The sequence below is a fragment of the Rhagoletis pomonella genome, unplaced genomic scaffold (genome assembly GCF_013731165.1).
Source record: "Rhagoletis pomonella isolate Grant_MI unplaced genomic scaffold, Rhpom_1.0 Rhpom_scaffold_00001, whole genome shotgun sequence".
Classification (NCBI taxonomy): Eukaryota; Metazoa; Arthropoda; class Insecta; order Diptera; family Tephritidae; genus Rhagoletis; species Rhagoletis pomonella.
This window is the reverse complement of record NW_023458555.1, coordinates 22,517,754-22,537,898: the sequence shown is the minus strand read 5'-3', so window position 1 is coordinate 22,537,898 and position 20,145 is coordinate 22,517,754. Positions and strand designations below refer to the sequence as shown.

Here is a 20,145-nt window from a genome sequence, read left to right as displayed (position 1 = left end):
AACTGTGCACGCTGCGGTATAGTTATGTACCGCTTTGTACCGCACTTTCAATACAGCGCCTGTTTGAGTGCTCCCATATACCGCCATGGTATTTGAAACCGCACCTGTTTGAGCAGGCCTTAATGGTACTCCCAGTGAAAGAAAATTATTTTTCGCCGAATGCAATGGCTTTTGCTTCATTACTGTCGTGCACAGACCCATTAAATCTTCAAAATACGTTCTTTTCGAGATAATTTGTAATTAACACACACAATCAAAATATTTTAAATTTATGCAGGGCCTTATTGGCCAACATAAATGTAGATTTTATCTCTTACGATCGTTCGAAGATTTCAGCACCATCTTATTATGTCTAAGGCCAGCACGGTGATGGTAACTCGGATAGTGACAAAACTTCAAAAACAACGGCGTTTTCGAATTTGTGTAGCGGATTGTTGCAGTACTAGCCTCAGTTACCCAAGTCAAGGTATGGTTTTGTGCAGTAGTACAAAAAATAAAAGAAAGATAAAAACTACTGTTTTCTGGGATTTAGAAGGTCCGTTATGTATGTAAAAAAGTTGTCGATTTTATGGTCACATTTAAAAGAAGAAGAAAACTAAATGAAACCCAGAAAGGAAAAAAGGAGATAAGAGTGCTGACGATGTACGACAGTACATTTGTTCACAACAATTATTACGTTATGGCTCGTGAACATTTACCCCAATCAATTTTGTTAAGCTTTGAGGAACTTACTTCGGATCTGCGCGGAATTATCTTCCAAAGTGGGTGATCGCAAAAGGCGAAACCCTCATCCAAGGCGGGTAACAGGACTCGTAAAAAGTAAGACAACGTGACGAGTAACTGTTCTTGTTATTTTATATTTTTCTGCCGAACCTTGGGGTCCCTTTTAAAATAATTCGGTGAAACCTATGTATGTACATTCGGCAATTAAACTTGTTTTTTATATTTCTACCCGAATAATCAGCATACTTCCTTACCATAAGTCTAATGTTTTTGGCGAGCTTTAATTTACTGACATTATGGTGGGGATAGGAACTGAGATCTAGTGGGTAAGTACTATATGGGAAGACTTAAGGTAAATATTTAAACTTTGGAACCAAAACGTTTTTTCTCGAGGTAAGAACATCGACATATCACATTTTAAGATCCAGTCGGCAAAAAAATCGAAATTTCTTTCGAATAGAAATAGTTCCGTAGCAAAAGTTTAATAAAATAAAAACTTGCTGAAGTCAAATTTTTGTCATATATATGCGATTTAAACAAATTTTAAATATTTCAAACCCTGGTAACGACCCGTAAACCCCGACGTTGAAGTAAATAAAACGGCGCCTAATGAAAAATTTAGATTCTGAAATTTTAAGGAACGCCCTAATATGCATATCTTAATTTCTTAAAGTTCTATACTTGTAGACAATATTGTACTAAAGCCGTACTTAATATTCATAAATAAGTGTTCGGGTTTGTACTTACCGTTATTTCAAAATACACAACTCTTTGCAAAAGGGCCAAAATTACTCCCCTACATTCCATTCTCAAACCAATACTTATTAAACAAATAAAAATTAAAATCTCTGACAAAATAAATAACCTGACAATCACAAAGACTGTACACACGAAACAATACACAAAACAAAACAAAAACAAATAACACTTATATTACAAATAAGGGCATTTGTGGCTTAGCGCGAAGACCAACTGAACGCCGGACTTGGGTCGTCGGTGCAGGCCAAAGCTCAAAAGTCTCGAGTGCAATGAATTGCGAAAATCAATATCGTAGCGATATTGAAATGTCAACGCGTTGTTTGGCAGGAATTGTAACAGAAATCCGACAGTTGGGAAAAATTGCAGATGAGTACTATATTAAATATATTTGAGTAAAGGCAGCAGAAGGGGGAAAATTTGAAACTGCCAATTGTGGAAAAGAAGAAAAAAGTGTTACGCATAACTGCCAAGTTAATAAGAGCGCGTAGACTGCGTAAATAGGTTTGGAAGAATGGAACAAAAATAGCTGTCACTTGGGTTGTAAAAGTAGGCGGGCCATTACCCAGCCACACAAGCTGCGCAATCAGCAGAGAAGTAGGGCGATAAAAAAATTTAAATTTGTGTGATTGAAAGTTACAAAGTTGGGGAAGTGCAAAGCTCAGTAATTATGGCTTACGTTGTTTTGATATTCGAAGTTTTGTGCTAACAATATTTTTTTTTTTTTTTGGTACATAAATTTAACATTTCACAACAAATAACGAAACACATTTAACAATTTTTTACGCTTCAATGCATTTGCGCAATATTTTTACAATAAATAAACTACTTTATTATTTGGTTGGGTTTTTCGTTAAATATTTCATTTTCTGTTTTTAAGGTTTATACGATTTTTTAAATGGTGAATAAATATTTGTAATTTGTTTGCGTTTTTCTTCTTTTTTTTTTGGTATTAGAGTTTTTTATTTGTTTGGCAGTATTTACAGGCGAATGCACAATGCATGATTTTGTGTATTGATTTGCGCATTAATTTCGATTTTATTTCGAATTTGATAAGTTTATTTAGTTGAGTTAAGGAATGTACAAGGAGGACGAAGAACGAGTAACACAAACTGTACAGAAAATTTTCAAAAAAAGAGATAGATGAAACTATACAACAAATGAAAAGTAAGTAAAGTAAAACGAAAAATGAACTATGAAAGTAAGTTAAATAAAAATGAAAAGTTTTAACATAAATACAAATCATAAATATTAGTAAATGAAAAAGTTTGTAAAAATTAAAAAAAAATTAAAAAACTTAAAATTATGGTAAAAAAATATGAATTAAAACAAAATTTTATTGGAAAAAAATCAACCCTCTACAGGTAAAGTGAAGTTCAAAATCCAAAATCCGTGTCACTTGACGGTGAGGATAAAAGAAAACAAGAGTTTTTTTTTAATATTTTCTTGTTAAATTAATGATTTATTTTGCTTTGCATTATTTCTATGATATTTTTTATTATTAATATTTTTTATGTAAGAGTATTGCTAGTATTTTTAACGTACTAAATAGTTTTTTCATGTCTTATTTCGTATGACTTTTTCTTCTCTCTTTTCGTGTTATTTTTGAATGAAATTTTAGTTTTAATGAACTCTTATGTTAGTAAGTTAGGTTATAGCAATGCTGACATATAGAAATATAATTCCATTTGTCAATGTTATTGTCGCTTGTTAACATTTTATTTTTAATATTTTTATTGAGCTTTGTACCACGATTGTTTATTAGGAAAAATTGTTGCTTTTTCAATTTTTCCTAAAAAACAATCGTGGTACAAAGCTCAATAAAAATATTAAATATAATTATACACACCAGCTATTTCCCTCTTAACTCAATCTCTTCTGCTTGCCTCGCCTTTTCAAAGCTTTCGTTGGATTTTATGTGAAAGCATATAGTGTTAAAGCTCTCTTTAATTTGCCCGCACGCAAAGCTTTTTTAAGCTTCCATATATCTTTTTATCTTACTCTTAAAAGCTCTCTATGTGCTTTACTGATTTAAGTGAATGAAAAAGGAATCAAAACTAAGCTTAAAAATCTCGGCTTACCGGCCAAGTTTAGTGGTGACTGATTTCAATCAGAGACAAGGAGCTTTTTTAAACTTATTTACATATATTCCATGTGCATTAGTAAAGCTCTTTCTGCGCTACTCTAACTTAAATATCTAGAAGTCTATGGAAGCTGTTCTTAAACCTTCTTTGTTGGAAAAAGCTGGAGACATAATGAATATTCCATGAATAGTAAGCTTATTATTTTCTTTCTATTTAAATAAAGTTGTTTTAAAAGCTCACAAAGTATTTACTTAACAATAATTCTTGAAAGCTTTATTCTCTACGAATTGACGACTAGAAAACATCGAATAGTTATATGTATTTATCTTGCAAAAGGTTAAATCTACTTCAGGCATTGCTATTTTCCCCTTTAAATAATATTGTCTAGTAATATAGGCTTTAAGAAATCGCTCAAAGGCACTGTTTTCTAAACTCTATATATTGTTTATGTCTCCCTAGCAACTGTTGTTAATGTTATTATGTAAGTAGCTTATAATTAATAATAGTTTAGTAACGATAATGAATTTATGTATGACAGTTTGAATTGAGGGCTTCAAGAGAACACTGATGAGAGTGTGGAATCCCCATATAAAGCTCGATATAAAGCCACAAAAAGAGCTTAAGAAATGCATTACTGGATAACTGATAGAACAAAAAGTTTATAGCAGTAATGGAAAAAGAAGGATAGAGCTTTTACTCATTGAATGTCTATTAAGCATAGAAAGCTCAATAAAGCTCTGCCTTTGGCCAACCAACGATTTAAAGCACAGCTGATTATCCGTGCCCAGTTTTCGTAAGCTTTCTTTAGGCTATATTTCTGCCACAGAACACTTAGAACCGCGCTCGGATCAACACTATTATAAAATTTAAAGTATTTAAGCTTATAAAGCTCGAATAGGAATCACATTGGAACTATTTGATATACAAAATTGTATTGTGTTAGAACAAAATGAGCTTTGCAGCTTCTTTTTAGTTGGCTAAACGTTATAAAAGCTTTAACAATGTAAACGGCAAGCTAAGAGAGCTTTTATACTGTGCTCGCGCATTATAAGGCTTCGACAAACTCCGCCCGTGCTTTATGCATTGGTGTTAACTGGTATAGAGGGGCTTATGATGAAAGCTCTCTCAGGGTTTTAAAGTTTTTTTTAGCTTTTAATGATTGATTGAAAGCACGTAAAGCTAGTTGGTCCTTTTTGAAAGAGCAAACTTTTAAGCTTCAACTACCGAAAGCTCTTTCTAGCAGATTGTGCATAAATCCTATTAGCTGCTCGCGCTATTTCTCTCTTTTTTAGCTTTTTTTACAATTATTTATGTATTTCTCTTGAAGCCCAGCATTCAGAATTAATGTATACTGTTACTGTATTTAGTTGTTGTTATTTTGATTAATATGTATTAATCTTTATTTAGAATTCATTGAATAAAAACGACTTATTTCTTGTGTGTTTTCTAATTTTTGTTTAAAATTGTAATGAAGCTTTTAATCAGTTTTTTCTCTCTTCCTTCTGCAACATAGCTATGTAAATAACTAAATGTAAGATAAGAATTTATTTATTTATTTTTGTTCAGTATTTATTCTTTAAAATTAAAAGTAAACATATTTTATGTGACGTTAAATACAATGAAACATTTAACGAATTTGTGCTCTATTCTGCGATTCTCGCATTTCATTTACTTTCATTTGCTTTTGCTTCTTCACTCAACTCTAGTTTTAAGCTCCTTGGTTTCAACAAGTGTTTTTTTTTTGTTTTTGTTCTACTAACTTACTTTATATGTTTGTATATGTTTATTAAGAGATATGTGTATATGTATTTGTTATCTCAACATTTACAGGCAGAAAAAGGTTTTCCTTTTTTTTTTGCCATAAATACTTTAAATTAAAATTGTTTTTACGTGTTGGCATTTAGTAGCATTTCTATAAACGAACTTTTGTGCAGTTGTGTAGATTTGCTAGCAAACAATGGCTATTTGCTCAAATTTTTCGTGCTGCAAATATATTCAAAAACAAAAAAAACATACATATTTTATGAAAAAATCCATTTGCAAAAATTCGATGTGTATTAGGCGGCAAAAGTGACATTTACAAAACACAAATATGTACACGAAACGCCAATTGGTAGTGGTTTTAAGTTGTGTGTTTTGTTGGCTGCTGTCCGCTCACTCGACACAAAAATTTTCCATATAAAAATTTCGCAATATTTTCATACAAACATATCTCTAATAAGAACTTTCCAATTTTAGTTGAGTGAGCTAACATTTTTTTTGTAAGATGTTAAATATACATTTGTATAGTTTATTGTTTGGTGAATTTGAAAAAATTCTCTTCATTGTGGAGGATATGCTATTTTTTTGCTGTTTTTGTTTTTCACTAAAAAATTTCTTGCTCGTGTTTACAATGCTTGTAATTATCTATCAATTCTTCGTTTTTTCCTTCTTTGCATATTTTTTTCTTTTCTTTTTCTTTGTTCGGTTTACTTAGAAATTTTTTTACATTTACTGTTGTGTATTTTGTTACGCTTTGTTGTCGTTGTTATTTTAGTAGAGTATTTATTTTTGTTGTTGATTTTTTTTTTGTTTGATTTTTATTTTTACTTAAAATTTAGAATTCCTTACCCTTGTTGAGTTCTTGGAGCAGCTTATCTTCTGGCTCGTATTCCAAGGGCACCAAAGCGTTTGGTGTGTATGGCTTGTCCTTCAGGTAGAGACCATAACGAGATGGGTATCTAGAGAAAAGATTTAGTTGAGGTTATTTAACTATGCATTTTGGTAGCGATTTATGGTTATAAATATAAGCATAATCGGCGCGTTCTTTTAAAATTTGAATCATCTTTAAGTACTTTGCTTTTGTTTATTTGCAATCCATTGTGTAGGGAAATATACAATCGGATTGGGCTGCAAGTGCAACAGATTAAAATCTGTAGGAAGAATCAAACGATCCTTAGGAATATGGAAAACCATCAAAAACTAAGGGAATATTCCCCACCTATTATGAATAATCTCGGGCTTGTGTAAATACCAGGAGCCCAGGAGACCAGGTGCTCAAAAAATGACCTGCTGGGTAAAACAGAAAATATACGCAGAAATGGCGTTGGTACTGTCTAGTTCCCTGCAGCAGTGTTTTATGAAAAGTCCCAACATTTTAATTGAATGAAGATTTTCTTCGCTGATTTTTAAGAAATAATGGTTTTGGGAAAAAATCGTACTAATGGTTCAATATAAATTTCTGGAAGCTTTTTATGAGCTGACCTAATGCAACCTTAACCTGGTGACTAAATAGGCAGTTAAAAGCGGCTCTGGCTTTTAATGGGGTAAGTATGACCTTAAATCACATCTGAGGTGGAATCTCGTCAACAATTTATTCTATGCCGAATCTAAGACTGAAATATCTTGACTTGCGAATTCTTCTTCAATCGCAATTCTCGGGTATAAATAATAGCAATCGTATATTCGTGGTCACCGTTTACAATTGCGTAATATCACAACCTTAATTTGACCTCACTTATGTCCAAATACATATAACCCCAACCGGGAACAACCGCCTAGTCTGACTTAGAAAAAATTATTCAGAGCTCTTCTATTCTGATTTTTTTTTACCCCAAAAAGTTCTTGGAATAGATATTATTTTAGTAAAGGGTCATGGAGTCGCGAGAAATTTTAAACATAGAAGTGTTCAAGTGTTTTAAATTTTATTCTCACTCACCTGCGTTCAATTTCTTGCATGCGCTTCAAGTGATCATTCCAAGCCCTCTCTGCGTCGTAGTTGGCTGGAACTAGAACCACAAGAAGGTATTGAATTAATATAAAAAAATATTTAAAAAAATAAAAAAATTGCAAATCTAAGAAGTATAGCTTACAGTGAAGATAATAAAGCATTTAGGCTCAAAAATTCGAAAGTAGGCAATTTCCAAAGCAATACATACGATATACAAAAAGCAGAGAAGCGTTTGCGGTATTGAAGAAGCATTAAAAAGCGCCGAGATTTATGGTAATAAAAGAAAAAATATATAAAGAATGTTTAGGTTAATTTGCTGTTTTTTCGAAAAAGCTAATATATGATTATGATGTTATATATAAAATAAAAGTTAAAAAACTGTAATTGAAATTACTTGAGAAATCGCAAATTCAAATAAAAAAAAATTAAAAAAAACTATTACAAATTTAAATGAAATAAAATAAAATCACAAAATATTTTGAATAAAATAAGAAATTTAAAAATTATCGCAATAAAATTAAAAAATAAAAGCAAAATAAAAAATTATTATAATAATAGCAAACTAAAAAAAATATCCAAATAAAATTAAAAGTTATTACAAGATTAAACTAAAATAAAACAAAAATAATTTCATTAAAGATTAAAAAATTATTGAAATAAAATTAAATTTTAAATAAAACATTACAAAAATTAAGGAAAATAAAATAACTAAACAGTTAAACTAAATTAATTAATAAGGTAGGCAGGAGGAAATTAGGAGTGGTTGCCACCAGGGGCAGCACAATAAAAATAAAATAAAGTAAAATAAATAAAAAACACTAACAAAATAAAATTATTTTATTATTATATTTATACATATATCAACGTTTATAATTTAAACATAATAAAATAAAATAAATAAAAATATAGAATTAAATAGAATAAATAAACAAAAATAAGACAAAATAAAATTTGAAGGAAATAAAAGAAAATAAAATGAAACAAAATAAAATGAAATCAGATAAAATTAAAAAATGAAATGAAATCAAATAAACATAGATTAATCTAATTTCCGTAAAATTAAATTTAATTAAATTTAACAAAAAGAAATAAATTCAAATAAGATTAAAAAACAAAAAATAAACAAAATTAAATATAATTAAATAAAATTAAAAAAATATTAAATTTTAATAAAATAAAAATTAAAAAATAAAATAAAATTAAATAAAAAAATATAAAATTAAATAATTTAAAGTGGATAAATCGCTTCAGATTTCATTTGTTAGTTTTATAAATGTAATTTTTGATTAAATTTTGTATTATAATGTTTGCTACTATCGCCGAAATTGGCCACACAGATGTGGGCATAACATGAACAAGTAAAAAGTTGTTCGAATTGCAAATGAAACAAAAATGTTGGTATGCAGGTACATAAATGCGAAAAGTTGTATGAAGCTGAATGCATGAATATGGGTATGCATGAATAACTATTGGTCGTATAAACGGATTTCAAACGGCTCAAAATTTTAACGAACTTTTTGAAAAACAAGATACAATTTCAGCAAACAATTAGTCTTTTTCATTAATTTATATAAATCGAGGTTTCGCAAATCAAAATGAAATTTCAGAGAATACCTTTATCAGGAAAAGGGGCCAACGTATAACAAAAATAACAACAATAGTTATGTACTTTTTCAGTACAAAAAACCAATTTATTTTGTAAACATTTAAAAAAAAATTTATCAGTACCTGTACGCAGTGCAAACTCGCTGTAGTAGCCTGCTGTCTGCTTAGCAGCTGCTGTTGCAGTAGAAATTTGCTGAATCTAAAGTATGTATTCGTGTTTAAGTACATACTAAGTACGCACATATGTATGTCCGTCTACTAATACTCAATGAAAAACTAATAAAAACTAACTAGTGTAACTATTTAACTTTTGCATGCAACACTTTATTAAGAACAATAAAACAATTAACCGTTAAACATTTAAAATTATGAATTGATCAACTAACAAACACGATTATGAATTTCAAAAATTATTTATTTCAAATCCCCGTTATACACATTTATTCAGCGGTTTCAAATACACAAAATTGTATACAAAAACGAGTAGGAACATGTATCTATGTATGTACATATATATTTGAGATATTTTTCATGAACCGATCTGCTGTTTGTGCCTTAATACACCAGCACCAGTTGTGAAGATATTTGAACAAAATAATTAAAGTTAATACTTAGTTAAACCGGTTATTCGAAAGAAATCTCTCAAGAGATTACACGAAAGAAATTCTTTTTAAATTTTAATTTTAATTTTTTTCTTGAGCTGCGAGAATACATTTATACGGGCTCTGGGGTTTTGTGTTTTTTGTGGAGAAAATATGTAAAGAATAAAAATAAGAAACATCTTGTTACTTTTTTTTTGTGCAAAATTTCATTGTCCAATAAAAAGCCTGAATTGGGAAAAAATGTAAGGCAAAATATTGTAGGGGTGTTTTGACGATTTAAAGGCAAGTACGACTGGGATTATATTTTGCTTTGTTTCGTTCTTAAAACATACAAATAAATCGGTTTTAAATGTTCATTTACCGTTTGTCGTTTAAAACAATTGGGTCTACAAAAATCTCCAAAAAAGTGGTCGGAGACTAGCCTGACAGGCTTTTAAGGAGCCCTAAACTTACTATTCACTTTAGTGAGTTTTATTATATGACATTTGAGAAGTACATACGCATAAATTTCATAAAGGGACATTTTCACACAAGCAGCACACTCCTCAGCTGAAAAAAACTTTATAAATTTCAAAATTACCTAACTGTGGAACCGAGCTTGAGCTTTAGCCTTGGAAAAAATTAACCGTAGTAGTTTGAAATAGTAGTAGTTTGAAATTCTGAAAACAAAATTTCCCTGTTGAAAAAAAAGGTATTCGAGCGAACTGAATGGTATTTTAAGGGACAGAAAATATACTTTGTAATGCCAAATAACCCAGTAAAAAGGCCAAACCGAAATTTTTCGCATTTTTAGGTAAGAATATTTAAGGAACCTGATGTGATAGAGCAATTCTGAGCTAAGGGCTAAGTGCTTTTTCTCAAATTTGTGGCGTTTTTTGAGAAGCTTTTTACGGGAGTGTGATTATGCGGACAGAAGACCCGATCATCTTTCTATCCTTTAGCTATGCCGCCGACCGCACACCTGCTAAGTGGTAGTATGTATATGTGCCTTTTACCACCAACCTGGCAAGGACTGCTTTGGAAAATTTTATTTTGTTGTAAGCTCTTTATAAAAGGTCATGTTAAAAAAGTATAACATCCATCAAAAGGCTTACTTAATCATGTGCACACATTTTAAATTAAGCGCACACAAATCTACTCTTTTCAAACAGAAGCGAGGCTACTTTTTTATTTTCCTGTAGAGATAAGACGCAGCATCAGCATGTGGATGATATTTATGTACATAAATACACTAGGCGACAGATGAAAGTATACACCTTGTTCTAATGTAATATTCACAATTATTTTCATGAAAAAATTTTTGCATGAATTAGTTATAAATATGTAGTTCATTCTATAATATAAACCATATAAATCAAAGTTTCACACTTTTACAATTTTAGTCTAATGAAATGGAAGTTTCAACCGGCTACAAAATCGCGTTCATTTTTGAGATTTTTTTTTTTAGACTGCTTTTGCGTTTTTTATATATAACTAGTGCAATTTATAAAAACTGGCGTTGATTTTTTGAATTTTGTTGTCAACGGCCTCCCGTATTTTATTTCATAAGAAATTCGTGCTTATATGGAAAAAAGTGGGAAAGAAATTTCTCACAAAAAAAAATCTCAAATATCAACGAGATTTTTTTGCCGTTTGAAACTTGCACTTCATTAGAGTAAAATTGAATGGGCTACAAAAATGCATACTCGAGAATTTTCTAGAAATTCTGAGTAAAAGGTTGAAAATTTTTAGTATTTTTTGTAATCTATATATAAAGTGTGAATTTTTGATTTATATGGTTTATATTATAGAATGAACTATATTTTTATAAGTAATTAATACAAACAATTTTTCATGAAAATAATTGTAAATATTATATTAAAACAATGTTTCAGGGTTTACACTTTCATTTGTCGCCTGGTGTATGTGCATGTATGGGCATTCAAATTTAGTATTTAGTATACTAAAACATATACAACACATCCACAACATAAATATTATTGGCAAAAGAAGCAAGCGTAGGCGTGTGTACGCCTGCTGCCGGTTATTTGATATCAAAAATGAAGAAGAAATTTTGCCAAGAGCCATGAAAAAAAGGCTTACATATACATACATACATACTTGCTAAGTATGCACTTATATAAAGTGATGCTTGTGTATGACAGATAAAAAAAAATTGTTTGTGTGTTTCACAAACATACATATGTGTATATACAACTGATATATGTAGATACATATGTGTTAAATATTAGAGAAAAATTAGCTACATCGTAGTGATGATCATGGAAAATGGCTGCTGCTCTTCATTATTCTTCGTTGTGGGCATTTGAAGGCGTAGGTTTATATATACTACATATTGAACTTGCTTGGTAAAAAAAAGCTTAATGCCAGAGCAGGAACAATAATCAAATAGACTGCATATCGAGAAAATTAAAATGAACTAGAAAATTTTTGAAATGAATAATTCAAGAAGGGCAAAGTTCCTTTTTACTCATAAAAATTGCAATAGATTATGCTTTCTCCGAAAAAACCATGCAATTCATAATAATCCCCATTATCGTGGCTACGCAGTGCCTAAAAATGCAACATTCTCAATGGTTGAGTAATATTTGCTCTTTAAACTGAAAGACAAAAAAAAAACACAAAAAGCACACACACACCCACATACGCTTACACTACATTGACGTAATTTGCTATTGATGCTATTTTTATAAAAATTAAATCATTTGGAAACGACGAATAGCCGATTGTGAATTGACTTCCTTTGGCTGCGCGCAAAACTCGCCTGTGACTGTATTTTTGTTTTCTTTTAAAATTTTGCTATTTATTTAAATTTCCTAATTTTTATTTTTTTTTCCTTTTAATTTTTTTTTTTTTTTTTTTTTGTATTCGCGGTGGTAATGAAAAATGGTGATGCACATTGAACGAGTGAATGTTGCCAACTCGCAACACCTTTGTGAGGTGTTGCAAATATTTGTTGAATGACGCATATGCTGTGTCAATTTATGAACATACCACATACATTGATATATATGTATATATGTACATACATACGTTTCTATATAATATATCTATATATATGTATGTATGTACTTATACAAATATATTTATATATGTATTTTACCATTGACAATGCGCTGAACGATGAGTGGTTGAGCACTACAGTGGTAGCAAAAATTAAATGTACCTACAATTCTTATTTATTTTTTTTTAAATGACGCGGGTATGCTTGACATAGAGTGAATACTTATGGCAGTGAAAATTCGCACGAAATATACATATGTAATATGTACGATTAGGTATGCGCTGTGATGCAGCTGGGGAACTATGATTGCAGCAGTCTAAGAGTGCTATGAATTCGCCTATTCGACTTGCTGATGATGAGTAAATTGGCAATGAAAATTATTATTAATTACATATAATTATTTTTATTTTTAAAATAAGCATAAGAAAGGTGTTGAAATGTTTATTAATGTAAAACAGCAGCTGCTTTTGAACAGAAAATTTTGAAAATCAGCGATTTAGAGATGTGCAACTAAAAAAATATGGGACAATTTTTTTTTTCAATTTTACAATTCTAATTTTTCATAAAAATAATGATCTTATTAATAAAAAATAAAATAAATTTATAGAGCTTTATAAAGTGACATTTTTAGACAAATTTTCCATTTGTAAAACAGCTAAACTCTTTTTTTTTCGAATTTGGGTGTTAATCTGTATCGTTTACTTTTTTTTAAATCAATGAAGAAATGTTTAACAAAAACAGAATTCTTTAAAAATTCTCGTATATCTTTCATATATTTATCGATAAATTTTTGGTCGTTAAATCTTTGATTTTTGTGCAGAATTATTTTAAACTCTTTTATCGACTTTTATCTATTTTTTCTATTCATCGGTGCACTTTTATCTACTCATCGATTCATTTCTATTGCAATTCAAAGCTGTCGGTCAGTCAATTGGGGTCAGGTATGCAAATTTAAAGCTAAATATTTTTTAGAATATCGAAAAAAATTTAGAATAGTTGCTCGAAATACAAAATCTACATTCCGTGCACAAATAATGTAAGCTTTAGAAGAAAAAATTGTATCAAATAACATCGATAAAACTATTCTAAATTATCGATTATGGCCTACCGATAATTATGAACCGAGAAAATTTTTTTTGTAAAAAAAACTTTATAACAATTTCCTCATTATGAATTATCGATATCGATTTTTATGCTCGATTTACTATTTGACTCTTATGTATTTACGTATGGATTTCAACTCAATATGAAATGGTAATCTTAAAGTGATAGGAAAATTAAAAACTCAAAATTTTTTAAACTGTAGACAAATTTTTAGTTTAAATTATCAAAAAAATATGTCCGCATTTCGTGGGAAGGAAATGTTTGTCAAAAGAAAAATGTAAAACGTCCTTTAATCAACGAATATAATTATTAATAAAAGTAAGTATTATGCATGAGCCACTAAAAATAGTAGGTGAATTTATTTTTTTTAATTTTGTATTGTCTCGTTATTGCAGAGGACCATCGATATGTTTAAGTCTTAGTTTGTGATTTATTAAAAAAAAAGTTAATTTTACCAAACATAATAAAACGCAGTACTTTAACAATTTTAAGAAATCGATAACTTTACAACTATCGTATATTTAATTAAAAAAAAAAAAAAAATATCGTGTTTTTTTAATTAAATTTGTTAAAATCAACTTCGTTGAAAATTATTACATCAGTTTATTTTCCGATAATTTGTTTTAATAAACTGTGTCCTCTAATGCACATCCCTAACTGCTGATTTCTTTTTTCTTTTTTGTTTTGTTTTTTTTTTTTTTTGTGTGAACTGCTCGGGTCAACTTTCCCACAAACACTTACTTGTTCTGCTGTAATGATGATCATAGATGGCACGTGGCGAATAGCCATAAGTGTCTCTGCTCACAGGCAAGTATCTGTAGCCATGCGATTGCACACGCTCATTGGCAGTGGCTGGCGTATCGAAGATGCTCCTGTATGTGGCTGGTGAGTCCAAGTACGAGCTGTATGGGCGGCTGGCGCGTGGAGTCTCATGGGCACGGATATCTTCGGAACCTGTGGAAGAGGAAAAAAAAAACAACGACGAAGAGAAGTGATAAGATGTGGAGTCATAAAAAGATATAATGCCTGTTTACACTAGGAAAAAAATAAGAATCGTTGATTTTTATTTTGTATATACCGCTGCGTGCAATAATATAGCAGCAAAACTCAAAAATTATATTGTTAGCAACTTGTGTTTATTTATTAATTTCTAATAAATGACATTAAAAGTGTAGATCGATCTAAAACAGAAATAGAGCCTGCACAAATTTCACAAAAATTCTTCAAACTTCAGAAAGTTTTCGCTAAAAATTACCATTGATTTTTTAGAAATCTTTTTGGAGCAGGTATTGAGTATTTTCCTCGACAAAAAAAAAATCTAAAAAACCAACGGTAATTTTTAGTGACATGAAACTTGCAATTTATTATAGTAAATTTTAATGGGCTATGAAACTGCCCACTCAAAAATTTTCTTAAAATTCTTAATAATTAGTTCGAAATTTTTATGAAATTTTTTTTGAAATTTGATTGGTTGTTGTAAAATATTTGCAAGCTTTGAAACTTTTATTTATGTGATTTCTGTTATAAATCGAACTATATATATTTTAAAAGAAATTTATTATCTTAAATGATATATTTTGAATTGTGGTACTATTTGATTTCCCGCAGCTGTATGTATGCTTTGGTATTAATTAAAATGCATGTTGTTTTCAAAATTCTAAACTCCTACTTAAGGTGCTATTTTAAGTACGAAAATTCTCCCCTCAAACTTCCAAGCAACTCTAATTTTAGTCTCAATACTTCTTCTGCACATATAGCTATTCAGTATTCAGTATCCGCAAGCAGGTCAAGGTCCAACTATATTTATGCATAGAATACATATTTATTCATATCTGCCGCAAAATGCGCTGGAGGTCCACCAGGTATATAAATATCAATCTCATACAAATGCATATACGCAGCAACCCAAATTAATTGAGCTCAAAAAAATTTACGAAAAAATTAAATAAGCCATGAGAGCCCCAAATTTTCGTAGCACTAAAATCTCTTAAAATTAGAGATATAAAGCAAAACTCGCCAGCCATGTGAGTGCATCCTCTGCCTGCGGCATGCAAGTGCTGAGCATTATATCGCTCGCAGATTTAGCACTACTCTAGACATATTTTTTTGCATTTTATGTGCGCTTGTGCCTTGTGCATTTAGAAATTTTTGTTCAAATTGCAGTTGCCGATTTCTGTTTTTTTTTTTTGTTTTGGTTACATTAATGTAAAGTTCTTGGCTTATTTCTGCAACATTTAGCACGTAAAGTATTGACAATAAATTGGTTTGTATACTAAAATAAATTTCAATTTTCGTATCGGCAATTTTGCATTCCAGCGCGCCTACAGATTCCTTAATTTTTTTTTTGTCTCTCTCTCTCTCTCTCTCTCTGCCTGTTTATTCGCCACTTTTTCAATTTTGGCTATTGGCCAAATTTTTGTTGGTCATTCACATAAATCCCAACGCATATCTTCGCAGAAGTGATAGTTTTTGGCTGCTTTTGAGGATTTTTTTCTTCATTAAAATTTTCGTCTTTCTATGTGTTTTATCGCTTTTCGTGCTCATGTTCTTTTTTGTGCGGAATATTGTTTTATGACTTTAGGATGTGGAAAATATACACATACATACATATGTAGAAAATTTCTATGTATTTTACTAAATAGTCAATAAAACAAAAAAAAAAAACATTCTGTTTGCCAGCGGACTGGGTTGGTTTGCAGTTTCGAAAATAGCACGAATTGGCTGCTTTTAGTTCAGCTTTTAGCTCTATCAGCGGTATGTCTGTGTATGCTAGTGAACGTAAAATTTTATAATAAAACAATTTATTTATTTTTTTTCAATTTTCAACAGGCATTCCGATCGCGCGCTAAACATATGCATAACGACGTTATTTCGAGCAACAGATCAAATGTACATGGTTTGTGTACAAGAATACACATCTGTGTTTGCTGTATGTATGTATATGAACGAAGATAAAAGCACTCATAGACGAAAAATTGTTTGATGGCGCCCCAAAATAAATTCTTCAGTTCTATTTATTTTTGTTGATGTTGTAGGTATGTAGAAGGCCTTATGTTATCTAATCCTATGTGAGCATGTTTTTGTTGCAAAAAAAAAACTATTGAATGCTATTGAACTGTGTATCCGGGGAAAGTACTTATATAAAACTTCTCAGAAATAAGAAGTAAAGTAAAGTGGAGAACCGGCCGGGAACGAACTTGGATTCTAAATAGATGCTGAACAGTTTTCTGGTTGGAAAAGGATGGCACCAAGAACTACAACCTCAATCAATGTTGCAGATTATCAATTGTTGGGTGAAATTGGTAAAATTCGAAGAGATAAAAAATAAGTGGTTGGGGCAATAAAGCTCTGGTGCCTGAATAGTTGGATTGTTTTTTAGTTTAGAGCAGAAAATTGCCGGCATTTGGCTTTTTGTCATCATTGATATGTAAATTGAATTACTTTTGGGCCTCACTGGCCTATATTTGGAGTTTTTACGCCTTCGGGGTTACATCAACCAAACGTGTTTATAAGCAAATATAGCTTCTTTTACCTTTAGTTTGATACCCATATTGAATAAAATATTTCAAACAGGTGGCAACCCTCCTAAAAATATTTTCAGCAGGCACCACCTTTTTCACCTTTTAAGTTTGTTACCCACATTACAATATTTTATTCACCTAATCAATTAAATTAAGTTCTAAATTTCAAACAGGTGGCCACCTTGCGCTAAAATTTTTGAGCTGAAACCCTTCTTAAGCCACTTTCTTTCGAGAGCCATATTGCAATATTTACTTTATTTTATCAATTTACTAAAACTGAAATTTTCAAACAAGTGGCAACTCTCTAATTATTATTTTTCTATATTTTGAGTTAGACATGCATTGCTAATCCGTGGAACCGTGAATCGTGTCCTATTCTGTTCAGCAATGAAAAGTAAATTTTATTTGGGAAAATGCCGAAACAGAACCAGTACGGACTTTGTCAGAAGACACTGGTCCAATAGGTGACTGCTATCCTTATAAAGAGCCAATTAGGCATTGCCAAACAATTTTACTGAGGAAAATGAGGTTATTGCTAGCACAGTTTAACAGAGTCGAGGGAAACTTATGAACACACCCATTATCTTATTAACCTATTTAGTGCTAAGTGCCCAATATTTTCTGACCACAAAGCCAGAATGCGGGTTTTGTCTTAAAGACGGTTGTGACTTCAGAACACATTACTTGTGATTGCGCCCGCCTACCATGACCTTTTAAATCTTTGCAAGGTAAAAGCATAGACTTCAGAAAAAGTGGAGGTTATCAATTATCTGGAATATTTTTTTTTATCCGGTAACTTTGGACCACGTGAACCGTTTCCGATATATATTTTTTTCTTTTTTGTCGGAAAGGTGGCACTACTGGGTAGCTTTTACGAATAATTTTTATATGAACAATTTACTTAAAGTGGCAACACTGCTTGCTAGAATCCGAATAAATTCCAGACGACTTCAAATCATTAAAGTTATTACAGATTTTAATAAAAAAAAGACGGCAATTGAAAGAAACGCGCTGCTAAAAGTATTTTTTTTTTTAGTGTAATAATTAAGTAGATTATTAGGTATTGTCATCTAATGTGACTTTCTATTATTCTGTGTTTTGATATACATAAATCTATATATATATAAATGTATAATTGTATATCGACTGCTGAGTGGAAAACCGACCTATCTCAGGAGAATGCCCTGTCTCAGCTGCTGATTCGAAAACGACCTATCAGAGCACATTTTCATTATATTTTGAAGTGAGATAGGACATGCTTTAACCAAATTTTGAGATAGAGTGTTTTTCAATAAAATTTTGAAATAGAGCGCTCTTTAAACGTTTTTTGAAATAGCGTGTTTTCGAACTGGCTACCGAGATATGTAGGTCGATCTTCCACTCAGCAATCGATATGTGCATACATTTTTGTTAAACTTCCTCAATTCCAATTTTGCTACATAAACTTACCCTTCAGGGATCTGATGTAAGATTGCCAGAATTTCGCCTTCTTGCTGGGGGTCTCATTGCGACCAATCATTTCCAAATGGTTTTTAAACATTTTGATAGATTTGCTGTTGCTTGTAACAGAACAAGAAATCTAATTTATATATTTTTAAGATTTTTGAGTTTCGATGTCAAATATCTCGTTCGCTGCAATGAATAAAAAAAGCAAAGGAAGAGAGAGATAAATTAAAAACGACGATTAAAGTGAATGGATGTTATAGATATGAAATAATTTTAAATTTTAAAATGAATGGAACTTATTAAACCAAAAATATATATATATATATATGTAAATATTTTTATAAGTTTTTTCTTAAATTAATAGTTCAATCATGGTTCCCAATCACTTCACCGCTTTTTTTTGTCAAGTTTGAAACTTCAAATTAATATATAAAAAATTTTACTTTTTTTATGCTAAGCTCTTTGCTGTCTGCTCGTTTATTTGTCTGTAATTCTGCTCCAGTTTTTTCGGCTAAGGAAATAAAAACACGCAGAAAATTGTCGACGTTCGCAAAGACGACAAGATCACCGAACACTAAAAATATAATTTCACGTATAGTGAAATGAATGTTCACACTTTTCAAAAATGATTCGTCAATTTCGCGCTTACATACATACACACACACATACACACGAAGAAAAGTTATGCTACACGCGCAACAAAATATTTTTTTGTGTGCAGTTCGTTGAGCGTCGCAGTGAGAGCGCCTGAGGTGCTACACTCGTGAGGCGGCAAGCGAGGGTGGGCAACAGCAAGAATAACAACAAAAACAACAATAGCAAAAAAAGCTTATTTTCCTCAGCGTACGTGTTGAAAAAACGCTCGCGGAAATTATTGTTTATTTGCTAAGTGTTGAAGGTGTTGGTAATAATGATGCTCCTCTGGCTGGTGGTTGGTTGTGTTGCTGTCGTACATACAGACATACATACATACATACATAAGCGGTGGTATTAGCGGTTAATGTAGTTGTTGTATGGGGCCGCAGTGGCAGCGGCTATGCGAGTAGCGGCAGCTAAAATTCACGGTTATTTTTAAATGTCCTTGAGTTGAATATTTTCACAGCGCGCCGCCAACGGTGGGTCGTTTTGAGTAGAATAATTATACACACAAATAATGTTTGTATGTAACGGTATACATGAGTGTGCTGTGGCCACTTGCAGAGGTCGATCTTTTTGGTGCTCGATCACCCGAACGGCTCACATGCTTGAGGGATTGAGGAAGATTTTATTGTATTGCTATACCCTTTTCATAATTGAAAATTTTTCTATAATTTTTGTTTTTAAAATTTTATTCGTTTTTTTCTGGTTTACGCACGAAAAAATGTTTAGCACACAAAAAATTTAAAAATACTTTGCTCCTCCTTTGCTGCTTTCCGTGTTAAGCCGCTATGAATAGTGCTTGAATTTGCGTTGAATTGTTGTTGTTAGCGCTCATCAATTTTTTGGCACGTCTACAAAATTTTTAAAGATTTCATTTCGTTTTTTCGGTGTAGCTTTAGCTTTTGAAAACTTTTGCTGCTGCGGCTGATATGAAAATTGCAGCTCCAAAATT

The 20,145-nt window shown here is 31.0% G+C and overlaps 1 protein-coding gene across 6 annotated transcripts in view; it reads right to left on the bottom strand.

The window, feature by feature from the left end:
- Nucleotides 1-20,145, bottom strand: part of LOC118741251 — a 49,469-nt gene that overhangs the window by 16,006 nt on the left and 13,318 nt on the right. For 4 of the 6 annotated variants that reach the window (XM_036473162.1, XM_036473177.1, XM_036473185.1 and 1 more), the window contains exons 2-5: nucleotides 18,558-18,740; nucleotides 14,329-14,541; nucleotides 7,261-7,330; nucleotides 6,174-6,283 (exon numbers count right to left, since the gene is read on the bottom strand). In XM_036473162.1, coding sequence (XP_036329055.1) covers nucleotides 6,174-6,283; nucleotides 7,261-7,330; nucleotides 14,329-14,541; nucleotides 18,558-18,648 — 484 coding nt within the window. In that variant the 5' untranslated portion in view covers nucleotides 18,649-18,740. Of the gene's footprint in view, nucleotides 1-6,173; nucleotides 6,284-7,260; nucleotides 7,331-14,328; nucleotides 14,542-18,557; nucleotides 18,741-18,997; nucleotides 19,115-20,145 lie in introns of those variants that run through there. The other 2 variants (XM_036473169.1, XM_036473200.1) reach the window with 2 other exon arrangements.